Source organism: Cricetulus griseus, chromosome 7 (assembly GCF_003668045.3).
Source record: "Cricetulus griseus strain 17A/GY chromosome 7, alternate assembly CriGri-PICRH-1.0, whole genome shotgun sequence".
Lineage (NCBI taxonomy): Eukaryota > Metazoa > Chordata > Mammalia > Rodentia > Cricetidae > Cricetulus > Cricetulus griseus.
Window position 1 is genome coordinate 91,980,510 of NC_048600.1, and position 21,971 is coordinate 92,002,480.

Sequence of the window (21,971 nt, forward strand, 5' to 3'; positions counted from 1 at the left end):
TCCTAGATAAAAACTTGTCATTAAAAATAAGACGATTAAAAACACTGTGCATGGTGTGCCAACCTCAGAGTGATTTGAACAGCCCTGCTATAAAATAAATTGCTGCTGATTGCAGCAATTAGTTAAGTAGCTCCATGAAATATGAATTTCAAAATGTACTGATTTGCTCCAGGAAAGCGAATGATGCAGATGAGCAGTGACAAACGGCTTTGAGAGCAAGCACTACAGCTCTTAGGCTCAGGTGCTGAAGGCAAAAACACCAATGTCTCTGTGTTGCTTTAAGGAGTTGATTTCTTTTAAAAAGTTAATATTTTGAACTTCTTTACTGCTTTCTGAAATATTGATGACCAGAGGATGTTTCTTAATAGACATACAAACTCAGGCTAGGTTTATGTGATTTGCCCAAGATCACATTTCCTATCAGGATAAAATCGTGACTATCTTACATTTCTTTCTTCTTTTTCTAAAGGATTCATTTTTATTATTTTAAAAGTATGTGTGTGTTTGGGTGGCAGTGGTGGTGGTACGAGCACTTGAGTGCAGGTCCCCTGGGAGCTGGAGTTACGGCTAGGAGTTACCTCTCCTAGGGGTGGGGACTGAATGCAAGTCCTCTGGAAGAGCAGTATATTATACTCTTAACCACTGGGCCATTGCTTCAGGCCACTATCTGAGACTTCTTGACTGCTGCTAGTCCAGCTACTTCCCACAGGAGCTTGCTTTATACACACACCTACAACCTTATGTTGTGAACCGAGCATTACCATGGTATGAAAATATTGTAGTTTGCTTTCTACTGCTGTGATAAAACACCACAACCCATAAGCAACTTGGGAAGCATCCTATCATCATGTAGGGAAGTCAGGGCAGAAACTTAAACCAGGTACCTTGATGTGGGAAGTGACGCAAAGACTATGAAGAAATGCTCCTTACTGGCTTGCTCAACCTGTTTTCTTATATGCCCAGGACCACCAGCCCATGGGTGACAAACCCAAAATGGGTTGGGCCTTTGCATAACAACAATCAATAAAGAAAAATGCCCCCCACAGGCTGGCCTAGAGGCCAATCTTATGGAGGCATTTTCTCAATTAGGGTTCCTTCTTCTCAGAGAACCCTAGCCTGTACAAGGCTGACAATAAAAACCAACCAGGACTGCAGAATACTTTGAAATAAAGCATAGCTAAATTCTGTAGTTTTAGGTACAGGCTATGAGAAGAAAAGGAGAAAGTATTCTAGCTTTTTTAAAAAAAAAATTGGAAAACTTTATTTGCCTCTGTGTCATTTCATTTGTATCTAATTTGTAACTATTCCTATTTACAAATATAGAGACTGGGAGTGGTTAAGGTGCTTGACACAATATGCATTTAAATCTACTCTTGCCAGGCATTGGTGGCCCACACCTTTAATCCCAGCACTGGGGAGGCAGAGGCAGGAGGATCTCTGTGAGTTCAAGGCCACCCTGGTCTCCAGACAGAGTGCCAGGATAGGCTCCAAAGCTACACAGAGAAACCCTATCTCGAAAAAACCAAAATAAAAACAAACAAACAAACAAATAAATAAATCTGCTCTCACAAGGTGAAGTCTGACCCTTTACCTTCTCAGTTATGGGCAGCATGTTGTTAGGTCAAATTATGCTACCCTTTTGCCAGTAACTGAAAAAGAACAAAGGTTTAAAAGTATCTCAAGTTAAACAATTCTATTTCACTACCTGTTTGCCCACTTCTACCTCCCGAGTATCCACGCCTCCAGACATACTCAATTTATCCTGTTAGTCAAGTTTAAAACTCTTGACAATTCAAGAAATATTTTTCTCCATCTATGAATATGGCTACCTAAATCACTTCAGTGTCTTATTACTTTTGAGAGAAACTAAAGAGTGTGACCTCCTCCATGTAACATGCACTCTCTCCCTCTCTCTCTCATATAATCTCTCTCTCTCTCTCTCTCTCTCTCTCTCTCTCTCTCTCTCTCTCTCTCTCTAGGGTAGTTTTTAGACTGTGGTAAGATAGAGGGGCTGGTTATTGGCCCTTGATAGGAAAACAAGAATAAAAAAGATTATAAATTAGATTATTAGAAATATTAAGTCAAGTCTTTGTTGAGAAGTCAAAGTTGTAAAAAATAAAGTTTGGGAACCATTAGTTATGGTAAATGAATTAGAGTAAAGAATTAAAAAAACACCTTTGCCTCCTACCAGAAGATGTGATCACTGAGGGGGCAGGGGAAAGCTAGATAAATACTGATTTTTTTTTAGATAAACTAGTAACGGGCTATAAACCCAACCCTGATGACAGGACATTCACACTCGTGTGTCAGTGGCTGAGCTCTCTGAGTGCACACTGACCAAACATAAGCAGCACTTCCTGACAGAATCCCACAAAGGTTGCTCAGGACAGAATCAGAGGGGAAGGCTGGGTTAAGAAACCAAGGCTTCAAGGAAATGAAGGGAAGAGGAAAAAAAGGGTTGTCAGAAGGAAAAAAAAAAAAAAGGTTTTCGGAATTTATGAGAGATCAGAAACCTAATCTAAAGCCTGGCAGCCAACGACAAACACCTTAATGTTGAGCCTTCCCTGACCTTGTACTCCAATTAAAACAAACCTGAACTATAATCAATAATTATTTAGCCCATCTCTAGGATGCTACATCTACTTTAGGAAGTAATTTAAGAATGCAGAAATAATCAGTTTCATGCCAGAAATCCCGACTGCCCTAACTGTCAGAGATAATTCTGTAAAGAAAAAGCAACACAATCACTACAGAAACAAACGCTGACATCAAATTCTGACCTTCTATTAGGAGTAAGATGATTGAGTACGTTTCTGTTTTTAGGAAATCATGATTACTCAAGCAGTCTCAGAGGCTGCAGGACTGATGCCAAGAGCATCTTTGTTTAACCATCATCATTAACATCAATAAATACTGACTGGGTACCAAGTGGGTGTAGAGAGCATGCTAGCTCAGTGACAGGACAGAGAAAAAAGATAGATGAATGCAAGGCAAACAGTCAAGGGATTGGAGAGAGACTGACATTGATCGATAAAAATGAAGCAGCAAGGACAAGGAGACAGGATTTTTTATGTACACAGACATAGATGTTTGACCGAAAAGAAAAAAACAGTTGCTATATACTTGACATTTTGTTATACACCTAGCTTTATTTTGCTTTGTCTATTTCCACTAACTCCAAGAAGTCACTCCTACTGTCACAGTCATCACATAAAGAATCAGGAGGTTTAGAAGGGTGAATGAATGAGTCAAAGGTCACACCTAGCTTGAAGCAGATCTCTGGTGCTAGACTCCAGCCCTTGTTCTCAACTATACCGTCTGTTAAAAGATGAAGCAAACCCTAGAAATATAAAACCACACAACAAGCTGAGAACAAAATTATTATACTTTAGAAGGAAAAAGGCCTGCAAACTGGTCTTTGAAAATGAGAAGCTGAACAGATTTAGCCGGTGGGAAGGTGGTGTGATGTAGAGCCCAAATAATGAGGGTTACAATCCTGACTGCCATTTACCAGCTTGGTAACTTTAGGTATGTTATGTAACTTTTTCACATTTCTATGCTTATAAAGTAGGCACGCCAACGTTCTTGCCAGGATCTAGGTTTAGAATCACACAGCGTCTGGCACAACGGGGAAAGGAATGAGGTTGCAGTCACCATCATCAACATTCCAGGGAGAAGGGAGGGTGAGGAGTTGAACATCAGTGCCAGGAGCTTGCCAGATGTTCTACATAATTCATTCGCTCCCTGCGAGGAAGACGGCTACCTGCATTATTATCTAGAAGAACATTAAGGTTAACCTTCTCAAGGTTAGCAAACAGGGCAGGGGAATTAGAATTTGAACTCAGGGCTGCTTGAAATAAAAACGTACGCCTGTGTTCTTACTCTCCCATCAGTGCCTCCCCCCCCCCCCCCGGGTGTGTTGTACAGCGGGAGAAGACTCAGTGAAACAGTGCAGGTAAAAATGGAAACCGATGACCATTCAACAAAGTTCTTTCAAGCTAGTGTGATCTCAAAAGAGCATCTCTGCTGAAGGAGGAGGAAAACTATTTACTCTTAAGGGAGGTTTTTTTTGTAGCCTAGGCTGGACTGGAAATCACTGTGTAGCCTAGGCTAGCCTCTTTGCCTGAGCCTTCCAAGAGCTGAGATTATAAATGTGCCCACTTCTGGCTATTCATTTATTATCTTTTTAACTTTCTGGCCTTACAGTATACTTCTGTTTTTATTTAATTTTTAGTTATCTTTGTGTTGATGGGAGTTTTGCCCACATGTATTATCTGTGTATCACATGCATTCTTGGTGCCCAAGGAGATCAGAAAGGGTGTCACATCCCCTGTGAACCACCATGTAGGTGGCAGAAATTGATCCCAGATCCTCTGAAAGAGTAGCAGGTGCTCATAACCACTGGAATGAATCATTTCTCTAGTTCCTGCTATTCATGGATTAATGCAGTCTTGTGAGTTTTTCTGGTACTGGAAAACGCCATGTCTACCATAGGTACATTTCTTTAGAGTTCGGTCACACATGGACAAAAAGCTTTTGTGCCAGAAAAAAAGTTTTCTACAGAATGTCTCACTTTAAGAAGGTCTATATAGTTGGTTTCATACAAACTGAAAATTTAAAAGGAACAATTCCAAGAGTCAATCTGTTAGGACTGAGGGAACTTCCTATGTGGGTCCCTGGCACTGGCAAAGGGTTCTGCAGTCCTGAGCTTACAGTGGTAACTAGCTGTAGGTTAGCATCCTGCAACTGAACACCGCACACATCCAAAACCAACCTACCAATTCCTGCAAGTGTTCTTTTGGCCTCCATGTGAGCACCCCTCCCTCATAAATAGATAAAGCTGGCCTTGAACTTACTTTGTAGTCCAGGCAGGCCTTGCAGTTTCTAACTCAGCCTCCTTAGCAGCTTTCACCCCAGGCCCAGCACAACCTAATCCTGTTTTCTACCATCTGGTTTTCCTGCCTCCTCTAAGTAAGCATCACTAAGAGGAAGAGTTCTAATTAGACATGTAACATTAAACCCATGGCCAATTATGTGATCCAGGGATATTAATGTTTAACAACAAGCACAGAGCAAAGCATTAGAACCAGAAGCATAGAAATAAAGAGCATGCTGATAAAATACAGACTTCTGCTAGTCTATTAAGTTTCCTGAGGTACTGCTCTCAAATCCAGCTGATAGCAGTAGACACAGCTGGTCTGTGAAGTAGCTAAGCGCCCCACTGATTGCCCACATCCTCCAATTAAGGTGAGTCTGATATATTTATAGTGGCTTCTGAAACCTCTAGGTCCCCATGTAGCACATGCGTCCTGGTATCTAGCAACCTTAAAAAAATAGAAATGGAGTCACAACAGTTGGCTATGACAGAAAAGATCAAATAAATACAGTCCCACGAGTTTCCTTAAACCCTCACACCTGAATTAAGTTTGGCAGGCAGCTCACAATCAAAGGTTAAGCAGAAGGCTAAGCAGTTTGGGAGATGATAATAGGGTTCTCAGGCTTTTCAGAGGCTCAAATTAGGTGTGCCTTTGTAGATTTTATCCTCTGAAGCTGAGAACCTGATGGCATTTCGTTTGCACCAGCTGGCACATTTTAGAGATATATTTATATTTTAATGGAGAGGTGAAGACTGGAGTGGAGCTCCCCCTCCTCCACTTCACCTGGAACAGAAGAGCTTCAAAGAGCTGGTGTGAAAAAGTTGTTCCAACTATAGTGACTCTCTTAAAAGCAGGAGGGGGAAAAAAAAATCCAAGCTAGAACTTTTAAACAGCTTCTTCTGAAAATATCCTTAGGATTTTGTAACAGACTAAAACCTGGGCAATCTTCCTGTGGACAGCAAGGTCCCCAAAGAAGACAACTGTTACAGGGAGGAGGCTCTTGAGATTTCAGGATGAAGGAGCAATTTATGTCATAATTTCTACCTATAAGAAAGGTTTGGTAAAGGTAATGCAGGGAAAGAAAGGTCCATTAAGGGTTTAGGAGGGCTGCTGAGTTGAGTATTAACCATATCGTCAAGGTTAAAGAACACAAGATATAGAGAAAGTCCATTTCACATTAAGAGCTAGCACCTTTAAAACTGTTTTTAAAAGGAATGTTTATTTTTATGTGTGTGGGTGTCTGTGCACATGGATGCTTGGTGCCTGCAGACACCAAAGAGGGTATTGGATCCCCCAGGTAATACAGAATCAAACCTGGATCCTCTAGAACAGAAGCCAGTGCTCTTAATACTGAGCGAGATTATCTCCCCAGCCCAGTTAAAAAAAAATCTTATTTACAAAATTCTACTCTATGACTCAGAGGTTATGAGCACTGGCTGTTTTCCAGGACTTGGGTTCAATTCCCAGCACCACATGAACGCTCACAACTGTCTATAAGTCCAGCTCCAGAGGATCCAACACCCTCACAGGTAATACATACAGGCAAAACATCAACTATTAGAAATGCTTCCTCTACACCACAATGTTATGCAATTATGTCTAAATAAAATATGGTTAAGCAAGCATTTTAGTAGGGCTAGCCACCGGAGCGCAAGAGAAAAGCTGTAACAGAGTCATAAAAATTACCTAGCTGAGCATGGTGGTGCACGCCTTTAATTCAGCATTTGGGAGGCAGCAGCAGGTGGATCTCTGAGTCTGAAGCCAGTCTACATATTGAGTTTCAGGTCAGTAATGGCTATACAGTGAGGCACTATCTTTAAAAATACCTGTTGGGTTAAAAACTCATTATCTAGGTTTGGAGGTGCTGGCACACACCTTTAATGCCTCTGGAGTGCTGGCATTAAAGGCGTGGCCCATCACCACCCGATAAAAGAATCTTCTTCTTAAACTGGGTATGGCAGTCATGTGTGTATTCTCAGAACTGAGGAGGCTGAGGCAGGAAAACCTCCAAATATGAGGTCAACCTGGGATACATAATAAAATTCTGCCTCTAAAAATAGTCTTTCTCATTATTATTATTATTATTATTATCATCATCATTATCATCGTTTATTATTGTGTGTGCACCAAGGTCTCATCATGCAGTCCTAGCTGGCTTGGAGCTCACAATGTAGACCAAACTGGTCTCAAACTGATACAGAGCTGCCTGCCTCTGGCTCCCAGGTGCTAGGATCAAACCAGGTCTTCATTTCTGGATTGATCAAGAATAAGAGTGTGTGAGCACACATCAGCTTGCCTCCAGAGGTCAGAGGACAACTCTGGGGAGTCACTTCTCTCATTCCACTATGGTTGTCCTAGGGATCAAAGTTGTCAGGCCTGGCTCAAGCACCTTTAAAAAGTCTTCATCTTGATGTGATAAATGCTGGACAAATATGACAGCCAAGGGACTTTTCCAAAGAACATAGTAAATTCTTGATTTGCATACTACAGTTTATTAAACCCTCCAGCCAGACTCTCTTATACATGAATGACAGTTAAAACACGCTCTAATCTATTTCAAATATGGTTTCTAAACTCCTGCCATTCCTAGTTGAAAGAAAATTTCAACCATAAATACATAAGACTTAATGAATTCTTTCCCTTTACTTTCTCCCTCCTTTTCAAATCAAGTTGGCAGAAAGGAAATTTCAACCTAGATTTCATCTGAAATGAAAGCATTAAGCATATGGACAAAGAGGCTCTGATTTGTGGATATTGTCAATTTCAAATAATGCTTTCTCAAAAATAGAAAAGCAGCAACGTGCCAGAGTAAGCAAGCTATGTTCTCTTTTAACAATTGGTCAGCCCTAAATCTCATCATCTTCCTTGCAACAAACAGTACCATGCCTTTACAAGCAGAGAAAAATTGGTGTGTGTGTCAATTAGAACCACTGACCTTTTCTGAAGCATACCCATGCTTCTCTATAGAAATCAATGGGATAAAAGGTCATTCTGTTCAACTATTTGAATGGTATCACTTTCCCAGGCAAAGGCAAATTCCTTTCCCTTTTAAAGCAAACTAATCTATTGTATAGAATGTCAAAAATTAAAACTACCTCAATTTCAATTTAAAATTGACTTTAAAATCATGGGGGCTGGAGAGATGGCTCACTAGTTAACACATACTGCTCTTGCACTGAACTCAAATTCAGTTCCTAAGACCCCCACACACAGCAGGTGGCTCACCACTGCTGGTAACTCCAGCTCCAGAGGGATGGGACACCTCTGAACTCCCGTAGACACCCCTTAAAAATAAGTAACTGAAAAACTGACTAAAAAAAAAAAAAATCAATTGTACCACCAGAAAAACAGCAAACAAGGTGGAAAGCTGCCATTCTAGTTTGTTATTGTCCAGAAAGTTGTTGGCTGAGTCTTCGTCACTAAAACCACAAGTAATAAGATAAGAGGGCTGGGGATGTGACTGCCCAATTGATTATGTGCTTGCTTAGTGTGCACAAAGCCCTGGATTCAGTCTCTAGCACTACACAAAACTGGCTGTGGTAGTGCATACCAGTAATCTCATCAGGATTCTGAGGCTAATCTGGGATACAAAAGACCCTGCCTCGAAAACAAATAAAAAACAAAACAAGAAGAGTTTCCCAGAGAAAAGGGCATTATTTCAAATTTCTTTACAAAGTGCATTGGGTAAGACAAGCCAGCTCCATATCTGTATGTGTTTTAAACAATGAGTCACCTCTCCAACCCCCATGATTTTTATGTCATTTTAAAATTGAAACAGCTCTGTGGTAGAGCCTGATGATCACCAACAACGACCATCAAAAAGGCATATATGCATATAAATCCAGAGACTGAGAGCCAATAAACCCCAGTTTGAGGCCAGCCTGGGTAATAGAGTAAGTTCTAGGGTAGTCTCAACTAGTTGAGACTTGTTTTTAAAAAAGGTCAATCAACTAATCAACAGAAGCCATAGAAACCACTGGAATAGGTTCCCCCGGCCCACGAATATAACAATTTTAAGAGCTGCAGATGTGGCTAGGCAGAATGTTTGTCTAGTTTGCAAGAAGCCTGAGGTTGGATCCCAGCACTGCAAAGTGGGAGGACATGACTGTATCCCAGCAACTGAGAGGTGGAAGCAGCAGGACTACAAGCTCAAGACCATCCAGAGGTACACAGCATGCCTGAAGTCAGCTGGAGCTATATAGATGTCTCAAAATATAAACACCTAAAACAGGCTTTTTTTTTTTTAAATAAGCCTCTATCTATATTTCAAACATTTTATTGGCCCACAATTTTCATTTACAAAAAGTCAAATCTCATCCCCCCACCCCCACCCCCTGCCCCAATACAACAAGTGTGAGGAAGGCAAGCATAAGGAAGTTTAGGAACCTGGGCTCTATTTGGTTTTGGTCACGGAAATGCCTCCTCCCTCTTCTAATCTGAACTCCTTTATCTGCACATATTATGCCCATAACCCCCCCCCCCCACCAAACAAGGGACCCAGTAACATCAGACTGAGACCCCAACTGAATTGAGCTAAGTATACACCTCTCTGTGTAGAACAACTGTGTAAGTATCTCTACCCTAACAACAATCAGGACAATTTCTAATCAAATATATTTTCATTGTATCTGGGTATAAAGAATGGAAAGGCTGATCTGGTTTTGACTAGTTTTGAGTGCATGCAGAGTAAGGGACACTGTGTACCTAATCTATGCATCGAAATAGAAAACCACCCAAATTATACTCTTTAGTAACCACACTCTCCTTATAGACCCCATGAAAAGGGCCATTGACTGAGGTGGCCCTTGAGAATTCTCCTGTATGTGGCCTGCAATAGATCTTAACAGTGTCTCCCTCTCTCATCTGTACTATTGAATCTGCAATATCGATGTGCTCCAAGTAAAGTTATCTTGCTCTGTTTGTGTGAGCCCTTATTTTCAGTTCTTTAGGTCAATAACCTGGAAAACATTAAACCTACACCCAAACCACAGCTAACAAGTATAAAACCATTCTCCAAAAGCCAACAAGACCTCAAGTTAGTCTGACGAGAAATCTACTTCTGTATCCAGATAATTTAGCTTAAAATGCCATTCTGCCCAATAGAACTTGAGAGCATTTACTCCAGTCTAAATTAGTATGAAACTGCATGCTAATCTCTAGCCAAACAAAGACTGAGCAATCATTAGAGCTTGCTTCTGCTACTCCAACTGGAACATCCACCCTCTTCAATGCCTTTTCCTCAACACAAACACATTTGTTTTTCCTGTCTGAAGCAACACCACCTCCCACCTCCACCTTTAAAGTCCAATATCACTTGTCTATGTTCCTATATCCTATCACAACTGTTAGTTGTTTTATTTTTTCTTTATAATTAAAAATGTAATGTACATGAATATTTTTTTGCCTGCAAGTATGTCTGTGACCACATGTGTGCCTGGTTCCTGGGGAAGCCAGAATAGGACATGGATCCCCTTGGAGTGGAGTTAACAGACAGTTGAGATGCCATGTGGATGCTGGGGACCAAACCTGGGTCCTCTGCAAGAACAGTCAGTGCTCTTAACCACTGAGTCATCTCTCCAGCCCTCAGTTTCTTCATCTTAAAATGAAGATAGGAGTAAAATATTTAGTACACATTAAATTTCTTCTTAAAGTTTGTATCCACAGTAATTAGTTTAAAGTTGTTTGGATGAATGAATAAACAAGGCAGACCAGACACAGACAAAATGATCAGTGTTTGGGAATCTGGCTATTCCTTGGTTGTTGTGCTATATTCTTTTTATATTGCCTCTACTTCTGTTCTATGCTTCAGCAGTAAAGGACCATGTTTGGTAACACTATGTAAGTGAAAGCTTTTGTTTTAAATCATCAGATTCAGCTTGTAAAAATGGAAACAGTGAAAATCAGATCTTCAGTATTCTCTCTATACCTTGTTTCTAGAGACATCATGAGCTCAGACTATCACTGAACTCCTGGTCCTCGTTACTCTGCCTCCCAGGTGCTGGAATTAATCACAGGCACATACTATCACCCCTAGTTCCTATTTTCAATCATCACAACACTTTCAAACCTGTATTATAATCATTATTGCTATGACTGAATTTTACACTAGATTATAAAATCTGTAGAGCAGAGACCCTTTTACTTTATCATTCAAAAATGTTTATTTTGTACCTATTATATCAGGCATGTTCTAAGTGACAGGAACACAGTACTGAAGAAAGACAAATTCCTGCAAATAAAGTCAATAATACTTATGTTCATGAAATAATACACCTAGATTGATACTTTCTGTTAAAAACTGGGGCTGGCCAGGCAGTGGTGGTGCATCCTTTAATCCCAGCACTTGGGAGGCAGACAGAGGTAGGCAGATCTCTATTAGTTCAAGGCCAGCCCGGTCTACAGAGTGACTTCCAGGAAAGCCAAGGCTACACAAAGAAACCCTGCCTCGAAAAACCAAAAATAAATAAATAAATAAACAAATAAAAACAAAACAACAAAAAAAACACCAGAAGGTGTAACAGGTGGGACTTCCTACCCCTTCTACACTTGCCTTAGGCTGAATCTGCTGCCTTCTATAGGCAGGTATGAAAACAATTATAATCTATATATCAACCAATTTTTAGTTGCTCGGATAACCTCAGATACGTACTATTTAAAGATATAAGCAAAATTCTATAAGGCACCAATATAAATCATTTTTATTAGTTTCAGTTTCTCTGGGGAAACCTGTAAATAACTATATGAAGCTATTTATCCTACACCTGATTACATCAAAATAGTCATAAAACTTGGATTTTCTATAACTATTAACTATTCATCTATGGCTTTGTGAACTATTCAACTATGGGAAATAGTGAGAGATTTGAGACAGGGTGTCGTGTAACTAAGGCAGGCTTTAAACTCCTGATCCTTCACCCTTCCCCTCCCAAGTGCTAGAATTACAGCAATTTGCTACCAGGGCCAGGTTTCAATTAAGTTTCAAATCATCATTTGGTTTTAAAGGTTTATTTTCATTATTTTAAATTATGTGTCTGTATGTGTGTCTGAGTATATAAAGGTGCCCATGGAGGCCAGAGGGGTAGGATCTCTCTGGAGATACAGGTAGTTGTGGGTCACTCAATATACATACTGGGATCTTAACTCAAGGCCCTCTGAAAGATCAGTAAGTGCTGTGAACAACTAAGCCATCTCTCTAGCCCCCCACTTTCTGGTTTCAAAATGTTTGTGTATTAAAACTGAATTACATAACATCAAAATTTTCCTTATCTTAGAAAACGTGTAACCACATGGTAAATGTATGTACAATGGAAGACCACTTCTCTCCCCTCACAACTTGGGAAATATTTGTGTGAGCACACACAAGAGGTGAGGGTTGTGGGGGAGGAAGAGAGACAGAGAGACTGACTTTAAGTATGGATCTCTCTAATTAAATATCCAACGAATAAATCCATTATGTGTAACAATAGATTTATGTACTTGATATTTGTCTAAAACAAATCACACTTAGGCTTCAAAAACAGTTTCTAATAGCACTATGCCGTGACCATATATACTCCCTCACTATCTTCATGAGTTTGTTCTAGGCCTTTCTTCAGATCCCCAAATCCCTCAAATACATGGTGTGTATAATCTACACAGATCCTCCTGTGCAGGGGATACTGAACCCACCCAGATCCTTGTGCATGCTAGACAAATGTTCTAAGCACTGATCTATACTGCCAGCTCCTCACATTACTTTAAGACATATAACATGTACATTGTATAAACAGTTGTTACATTGTTTGGGAAAAAATGATAAGGAACTTGTGCACACTCGTTACAGGTGAACTTTCATGTATTATTTCCTGAATATTTCCATCTAAGGATGGATGAATTTTAATTTTGGAACACACGAACAGAAGAGGGCCAACTGTATTTAAAAGCCAAAATATTATTCACTCTAAAATCCACAAAGACACAGCAACCCTCTGAAAGAGAAAACAACCCACTATCTAAAACTATGTGGAATAGGAATAGTATGTGTGCATATTTCTGAGATACCACAGAGGGGGCTCTGACATAGCAAATACATGCAATCCATATGGTAACTTGAGTCCCCATTAATCTTTCATATAGCTGTGTTTTAGTAATGTTTTCTTATCACCTAACTGAAGAGAAACTAAAACTAAACTTTTTTTTTTTTTTTTTTTTTTTTTGCTTTGGCAGTAACATATTTATCTGCATTGCAGAAAAAAAAAAGCAAAGGCAGAGCACACATGTAACCAAGGCATTTCCTTCACTTTCATCTGTCAGCCGTTCTACTGTTGTCCAAGCTAACCACACCTTCCTAACAATCTTTACAACTGTATGGCAGTCACAGGTAAGATCCTTTTCATAGTGAAAGCATCCAGTTTTTACAAATAACACCTCAGAGATTAATTACCTTTTTCTTTTCCTGATTCTACATACAAGCAATAATTGTAAGACAGGAAACATAAGACTATTGAAGCTTTGAGTTGAAAGATTTTCCCATTACTTTAAGAGCAGTATGTCAATTTTAAAAGGAAGCTAGAATGTGATATGATGAAGCAAAATAAGAGAGTAAATGTTTAAGCAAATACTAGAAGATGCCATGAGTATTTTATGACAAATGTCCTTTACTTGAACATTCATAATGAATCATAAGCACGTAATAAAATGGGCTGAAGTTGCCTATAACACTACAAAGTCAGCCATGCCACTCATGATTTTAAAACCTAACTATTCTAACTTTTCTTTTGGAAATATATGAAATTATGATGAATCAAGGTTTTCTTAGGAACAATTACATGATGGTCCATAGTAAGTAGGAGAGAATTCCTCTCTGATAGAAATTCCATCCATTACATTTACTTATTTATTTATTGGGTGTCTATGAGTGTGTATGTGAGGGGTATGCATGTGTGAAGATCAGAGGACAACTTGTGGGGGTTGGTTTTCTCTTTCCTCCATGTGGGTCCCAGGGATCAAATTCAGGCGATCAGGCTTGGGGGCAGTACCCTTACCCAGCTAAGCCATTATGATTTTTTTAAATGAGCAACAAACTTTAGAACACAAGATTAATCCTTGATATAAACATTTTTTTTTTTTTTTTAAAGACGGGTTTCTCTGTGTAGCCCTGGCTGTCCTAGAATTCACAGAGAACCACCTGCCTCTGCCTCCTAAATGCTGGGATTAAAGGCTCGCACCACCACCGCCTGGCTGACATAAACAATTTTTGACTGAACTATACAATGTCAATGAAGTTAATTGAACTGTGTTTGGTATTTACTGCCTTCATACTCATCTTTTTTTTTCCTTCTAAATGAAAACATTCATTCCCCACAGATAGTTTATAAACAGCATAGACAAATTCAGGTAGTCCAGCTTTAGCCAAACCCTACATATTCTGAAGTCTTCTAGCTGGGAAATTACCTTTGAGCCACTGGAGAGTTTGCCTGATACTGGTACCACTCTACCCTTGGGGGCTTTGGTTATGGCACATTAAGTTTATACTTTCAATATGATTCCTGATGAGCACCTGTTTTTTATATGCCCAGGGCTTTGTGTTATATTGTATTGTTTGACCCACTAGCATGGAAGGGAAAGATGGCTGGAGATGAAGGTCAAGTACATGGGTAGCTCCCATACTATGTAATTGACCCACAATATAGTCTCTGAACAGCAAGGCTCAAAAGAGCTTCCCCTGTTGCTATGACTTGCCCATGTTGTTATACACTGTAGCTGGGACAACAAAACCGAGTGCTTTACCATTCTACTAAAAGAGCACAATTGGAACCCCATACCCTCCCAATGAGCTTTCTCCCATGATAATTTTGTGTCTTTTGCTATAATAAATTGTAATCATGAGAATAACAGCTTTCCTGAGTTCTCTAAGTTGTTCCAGGAAGTCCACTAATCCTGAGGCTAGTCTTGGGAACCTCTGATACAAGCTATAATAAATTATGTACCTAAAAGAACATTTTTCCTGATACAAAAGTTTGGTTTAAAAACTTCATTTCCAAAGAGGCAGGAATAGTACTTCAGACTGACAACACCAACTACAAGGTTAAAGAAGGCAGCTCCTGGCCAAGTGTAAGAGGACACTTCTGCAGAGAATGGAAGAAGTGCTGCTCATTCCCAAGGCACCTTCCCTTTCTACAAGCAATCTTCATGAAGCTATGAAACACAGTTAATGTCTCTGCCTGAGAAGGAAACTGAAGTGAGAAAGTACTTTTCCAACTCTTCTTCTTTCAGACACTTGGGTAATTTTTCTCCCTCCCTCCTTCCCCACTCCATTCACCCAGCATCGACCCAAGACATGGGTCTTAGGGTGGCTTTGAATTCACAATGGTCCAGGCTGACCATAAAATCAATATGTGTGTTATCACATTGGGCCAATTTTATACATGTGAGAATGATCTGGCTTGGCTCAAATATATCAGGTACGCAGACTCTCTTACCAACCAACAGTTGGACAAGAGACAAAAGTCAAGTCCTTTTTTTTTGGAATGTGCACTGCTGGGGCGCCTCAAGTGCACCAAGTTGTACTGCAAGAAAGGATCAATTGCATAAATGATTCATGGATTAAAATGTTGCCTGGGATGACAGCACTTAAGAGCTTCGTTTATCAGACTGAAACACCCCAGCCATGTGGCTCACTGTCACTGCAATCACCTTATAAGGTTCCCCATTCCTAAGCCCACTGGGCTGTTCTCTTCCCCTTTGGGAGCACTTCATTGTTCCCAGTTACGGTTGTCTGGGATGGGATTACCAGCTACTGCTACCAGGTAAGAAAGAGGAAAGATTTTCTTTTGTTTCAGTGCTGAATCAGAGAAGCAACAGATAATTGGCTTTCACTCCAAGTAACAGGCCTAAGTATCCATAAAAACCCTCATTCAAATAGACCACACAATCAGGACTTCACCCAACTTAATGTGATGCTTCACTAGGTTACCTGCAAATGCCAACTGCTGACACCCAGCCTACCACCATCAGATGGCCTTGTCTATATCTCACTTTTCTTCATGCAGTCTCAGAAACTGTTACACGTATTATTTTACTGTTCATTATTACGCTGGCTACCTAACAAACAATCTTTAGGCAGCATTAGTAAAAATGGGAGAGAGTCATATAGGCAGGAACTAAGAACACGGCACTTTCAAGCCAGACTGAACTAAACATTAATCCTAATACTTTCTAGTTCTGTGGTCTCTGCCAAGTTTCTTACCTTTTGTGCCCCGATTTACTCATTTGTAAAATGAGAATACAGCACCCCACACAGTAGCTTGTTATAAGAATTAAATAAATATGTATGAAGAACTTAGTGTGTTTGGCGTCTAGACAGTAGTAATAGCCGCCACCACCATTACCTCCTCCATCTCATCACCACCGCCATTTTGTTCATGGAACATAACATTAATTTCCCGGCACCGTTAAGTGTTAAAAGCAAGCACAATACTATCCTCTTGACAGACAGTTGCTGGTTATGGCAAAACCATTCATTCCATGGAGCTCCTGTACAACATTGCTGCCTCTCTGGTTATCTACAAAATGGGATAGTGACCATGTAGCTCACAAAACTACATGGATAATAAATATGAGATCTATCCATCTCTTACCACACAGGACCTCCTGGTAACAATGAGCTCATACTTAGGATTTAAAAATTACCTGTTTTCAGGTAGGTATTCAACCACTTCTGCAAGGATGAGACAATATAATTCATGACATGAACCCCCCAAAGGTGGTAAAAGAACAGGTTAAGCAATCACAATTTTAAATGTCCCCTTCTTTCACACTCCCTGGTTAGGATACATTTCTTCAAAATAGTCAATGTGTGGAGGTTGGAGTATGTCAAGGGCAGAGAGTACCTGAGAAAAGGGAAAAAAACAAAACAAAACACAAAGTCAAATTTAGAGAATGAAAAAGAAAACAAAGTTTGACACAAATGCAAGTAAATGCTGTTAACTAATGACTTAAGGCTTAGTAGCAACTGGCCACTGAAAGGAACTATTCATTAGTAAAAAAACATATAATCCCTAAGATAGCTCCTAAGAAAGATAGAGATGATTCTAGCTAAGCTGAAATGGGTTACATCACACACTACCAAGGGCTGCTCAGAGTGGTGGGAAGGAATATCATAGCTGTTTAAGAGCATGAAGATCGTCTCTACCTTCCATTGCTCTGCTCCTCTATTCAGCAAATGCTTACTACACACATTTCACCTGTCAGGCACTATAGCAGGTTTTTAGTTTATGCATATGAACAAAATTATTAGCGACCCAGTTTTCATGACTAGAAGAGAAGGTATGCATGAAACAACGTGCACAATACAGAACCATACCCTTCATTACTATGCAGGAAACATGTAAGGAGAATGGAGCGGAAAGCCTCCCAGAAGTAACACTAATAGACTTGAAGGCTGGATAAGAGTTTGTCAGTCAATGAGCAGGCAATGTGATGGTATGGAGGCAGCTTGTGGAAACGGGAAAAGCCCTCAGTTATGAAACACAATGGTTCAGAGGAAAATACAGTGGTATAAAGTCCAAGAGGAAGGCAGATCTCCTTAAGTCACTTTAGATATGATGGACTTTATTCCAAGTACAAGAAAAGAAGCTACTGGAGTGGGGAAACAGACTTTAAGCTTGAAATTCCAGTACTTTTTATAAAGCAGTGTGTTACCAATAGAAAATAATACATAGACTTGTTTCCACTGCCATCTAGTTATGCCGTGAGTCCTGGTTGTAACATCACACCTAATTCGCAAGGAGAAATATTAGGCTCAAATACAAAGAAGAGATGATCAAGAAACAGTGTGATACAAGCACAAGCTTTCTGATCTCATCCCTACCCCTCGCCCCACACAGGGCCTCATTGTGTAGTCCTGGATGACTTGCAATTCGCTCTGCAGAGATTTGCTTGACTCTGCTTTCTGAGCGCTGGGATAAAAGGTGTATGCCAACACACCAGGTTTACCATAGTTTTTAAGAACTATCTTCTCTTGTAGAGAATTTGAAAATTACAAAGCAGGCAAAAGAATAATATCCATGTGGTCAGTACACAGCCTTAGCTACTGAGAAGTTCATTTCCATCTCATTTGGAACTCCTATGCCCCTTACATCTGAAGCATCAGCTACATCAGTTAGGTATTTCTATCAAAAAAAAAAAAAAAAAACAAAAAACCCTGCAGGATCTAACCTTTTTGATTTCTTGGTTTTTACCGTTATTTACTCATGAGCTTGCTGGGGATGGGAAACAATAACAACAACAACAACAAAATGTTTATACTTAGAATTCTCATGAGCAGAAAACATTTCCAGTTTCTTCAAAGAACTTTTATCATATAAAAATAATTACCTCACTTTTATATATTTTAAAATCTTTAATTAGCAGTGTAGCAAATCTGTATAACTTTCCTACTTATAGCATACACTCAAAAATTAACACGAATGTCTGAAGCTTGAGAAAGGTGATTAGAAATCAGCCTGTTACTGGGTATCTTTTAGACTCTCAACTCTGTACCTGAGCAAGATGCAGTCTGTCTTGGGGGAAAACAAACTCAAAGAGTGACAGTGTCTATTAGGCAAAGCTATTTTACACTTCAAATCTATCTGTGCTAATTAGCGGTTATCTAGTGGGAAGTGACAACCCTATTTTAAGAAGAATAAGGCTTTCTTATTCCAAATTCGATGAGGTTCCCTGTAGAAAAGCCACAACACTGTCAGACATTTGCCCTATCCCATTTGGCTGCTGACTGCTTTAAGCTCAGTCTGGACGTCTTTATGCCTGTTGTTTTGTTTAATCTAAGTGTTTAATAGAGGTGCATAGCAGTGTTTCTAGCAAACAAAAGCAGTGCTCAGACCAGCAAAAAGGGTCTAGGATTTCAAAAGCAATGTGACAAGTGAGATGGGACTCTGGAGAGCTCAAACAGAATTTCATGAGCAACTCTCCCATTTAAACAGCCAGGAATTTCTCAACTCAGCCATCATTCAGGGAAGTCAAAGAAAAATTTGCCTTTGATGTAAACAGAAAGGTACCTTTAAAGATACCTTGGAAGAAATCCAAGTATCCCTAATACCACCTAAAAAAAAAAAAAAAAAAAAAAAAACAAACCACAAAGTAGCCAGGTGTACTGACACTTGGGCAGAAACAGGCCCAGACTAATTTACCTGTTTCATAGTGAGACCCTGTATGAAACACAACAAAACAAAAATAAAAACCCCAAACCATAAGAAACCCTACCAGACTTAGCTACTTTTAAAAAGTGATGGTCATGACCAGATGTGCATATCTGACTTTTAAGATTTTAATCCTTTCAGTTAGAAGATTCAGGACAAAGTGTTTACATGGTGACCATGTAGCTCAGTTTCGGTTGTCTTTTTATCAGTAAAACCATTATAATGAATAAACTTAATTCTGTCTAAGGAAATCTGACCATTTAGCTCAGTGAAAGTGCACTTGACCAGCATACATGAACTCCTCCTAGGTGGTGGGAGAGGTGACAGAAATCTAAGTGTTCACTCACACTGCCAAGGATGCAAAGGCAAGAGTAAAACACAAACACACCAATTGGAGTTTCATGTCTGGCCATTCTCTTAAGGTAGAGAGACTACATTATTGCTACAGTATACAAATTCTAAGAGCATAATTTGACAAATTTTATGCATACACAGCCATGTAAAAGTTACCCAGATCAACAAATTAAGCATTTCAACATCTTAGAAAGTGCCTTCCCTCCCTTTGAATAACAACCCTCACTCTGTCACCATAATTCTTAAACCTTACACAAATGGAATCAAAACGACATACACTCTTTTGTGCACAGCTTTTAAGAAGTTCTTTTCAAAAAAAAAAAAAATCACACTTTCAAGCTGGGCGTGGTGGCATACTCCGGAAGTAGAGGAATTAGATAGAAACAGATAGATCTGAATTAAGCTACAAAGTAAGTTCCAGGACAGCCAGGGCTACAAAGAGAGAGGCAGTCTCATAAACAAAAACAACACCCCCTCAAAAATTAAACTTTCATTTATTTATTTTTTGTGCATGTGGAGGGGGTAAATGTGTGTCATGGCATGTGTGGGAATCAATCTTCTCCTTCTACCATGTGGGTCCTAGGGGGTGAACTCAGGTTGTTAAGTTTGACAGCAGGTATCTCTACCGGCTGAGACATATTGTTTGCTGGTCTCCACACAGTTTCTTTTATACACATATGCCTGTAAGACTTATCCAAGTTGCTAAGTGGATTAGCAGTTCATTCATGTTTGGAGCCAAACAGATTTTTAACTCTGATCGTGACTGTGGGAGATGTGTCCCTACGTCTTTGGTTTCTTTGTAAAGTAGGATTAACAAGTTCTACTTCACAAGATTTCTATGAAGTAAATGAATCAGTATACATGAGCATCTAGCACACACATTAACAGTATACATTAAACAGCTAGTTTTTTCCTCTTTAAAATGACAGTGTTTTAAAACTGTTTTGTTTGTTTGAGACAAGGCCTCACTGCATAGCCTTGGCGGGTCTGGAACTCTGTACTAGATGAAGCTGGTCTTGAACTCAACAGAGATCAAAGGCATGTGCTACCTTGCCCAGTCTTTTGCATCTTTGATACTGTTATGCACTTCCCCCACAGGACCAATTGTGGCTTAGCTCCATCAAATACTGGCTGCCTCTTAAGATTGGCATTCACATATACCAAGCATGTTGGTCCTGAGATGCCTTTGGAGACAGATCAGAAGCAAAGGAGAAACTGATTATGTATAAAACAGTGTTGTCACACTATCTTCAGAACGTCCTATTAGTGCCTCACATCAAATAGTCCTAAGGATGTCACAGACACTTTTCTGATAGAGCTGGAGAGCTCTAAGAAGTATTTGTGTATATTTGTCCATATCATGAAAAAATTTAGTTTCTACAACACTCAAAGACAGTCATTTCTACTTCTATCATGCTCGTTTTACAAATAAGAGAGTTCAACCTTGAATAAACTAAAGACATAGTATTAGAAAACATCAGAACTGCAGTTCAAACCCAGCTCTGATGTCAAGCTGCCTCTTACAAAACCCATTAGAACTGTCTGTGTGTTTGAACAGGGGTGATCTTCAGAATTCTGTTTCCTTTCTTGCACTAATTACTCTGGCATTGCCTTAGGAACTTAATTACTTTATGGGAATGGGTTATGAGCAAAGCTAAACAGCAGCTTGTGATACCACCACCTTTTTAAGAGCAGTCAGCTCTTGAGGAAGTGAACTTCTGAAGTCTCCTCTGAGAAAAATGTTTCCTTATCAGATACTCTTACTGCAAAGGGGCATTGTACAGCAAGCAGTCTGTGCTCTGATGCTGGGTGATACTAGGGTAAACTCAAGAAACAAGGAACTAAGCAAGCATTAGACATCATTCTAACTTACACTTCCAAAATCTAGGAACCCTAATTGATAAAGTCTTAAACCAGCATCTTGAATGGTATTTTGAAACTAACTTAAACATACACCTCTGCTAGGCAGCTTGAGTGGACTAAAGGAAGCACTTACACAGTGCTGGGAATTGGATCCAAGGCCTTGTTCATATAGAGCAAGTGCTCTACCATGAGCCCATCTAGCCCAGCAATACTTTTTTGGAAAAATTTAAGAAAATGGGATTTTTTTGCCGAGTGGTGGCTCATGCCTATAATCCCAGTACTTGGCAGGTAGAGGCAGGCGGATCTCTGTGAGTACAAGACCAGCCTGGTCTATAGAGTGAGTTTCAGGACAGCCAGAACTACAGAGAAACCTTGTTTCAGGAAACAAACAAGCAAACTAAAAGAAAACAAAACAAAACTGATTTTAGCTAAATATGGTGGCTCACAGCTATAATTCTAACCATTAGAGGATGAGACAGAAGGACTGTCATGAGTTTGAGACCAGCCTATTTGATAGAGTAAGTCTTGGTCTTGAAAGAAAGGAAGACAGAGAAAGAGGGATTTCATGAAGAGTCATCAATAAACCAAGATATGTCAAGCCAAACAATGAATCTGATAGTCTTAGTTTAACCAAATAAACTTCAGCACATTTCTTTCTTAAAGAGTGAGACTGGAACTTTGGCCAAAGTTACTAAGTCTT

At 39.6% G+C, this 21,971-nt stretch overlaps 1 protein-coding gene across 1 annotated transcript in view; it reads right to left on the minus strand.

Annotated features, from left to right (window-relative positions):
* Nlk (nemo like kinase) overlaps positions 1-21,971 on the minus strand; it is a 129,459-nt gene that overhangs the window by 29,655 nt on the left and 77,833 nt on the right. The window contains exon 3 of the mRNA XM_027426561.2: positions 16,692-16,747. Within this exon, the coding sequence (XP_027282362.1) occupies positions 16,692-16,747 (56 nt within the window). The remainder of the gene's footprint in view (positions 1-16,691; positions 16,748-21,971) is intronic.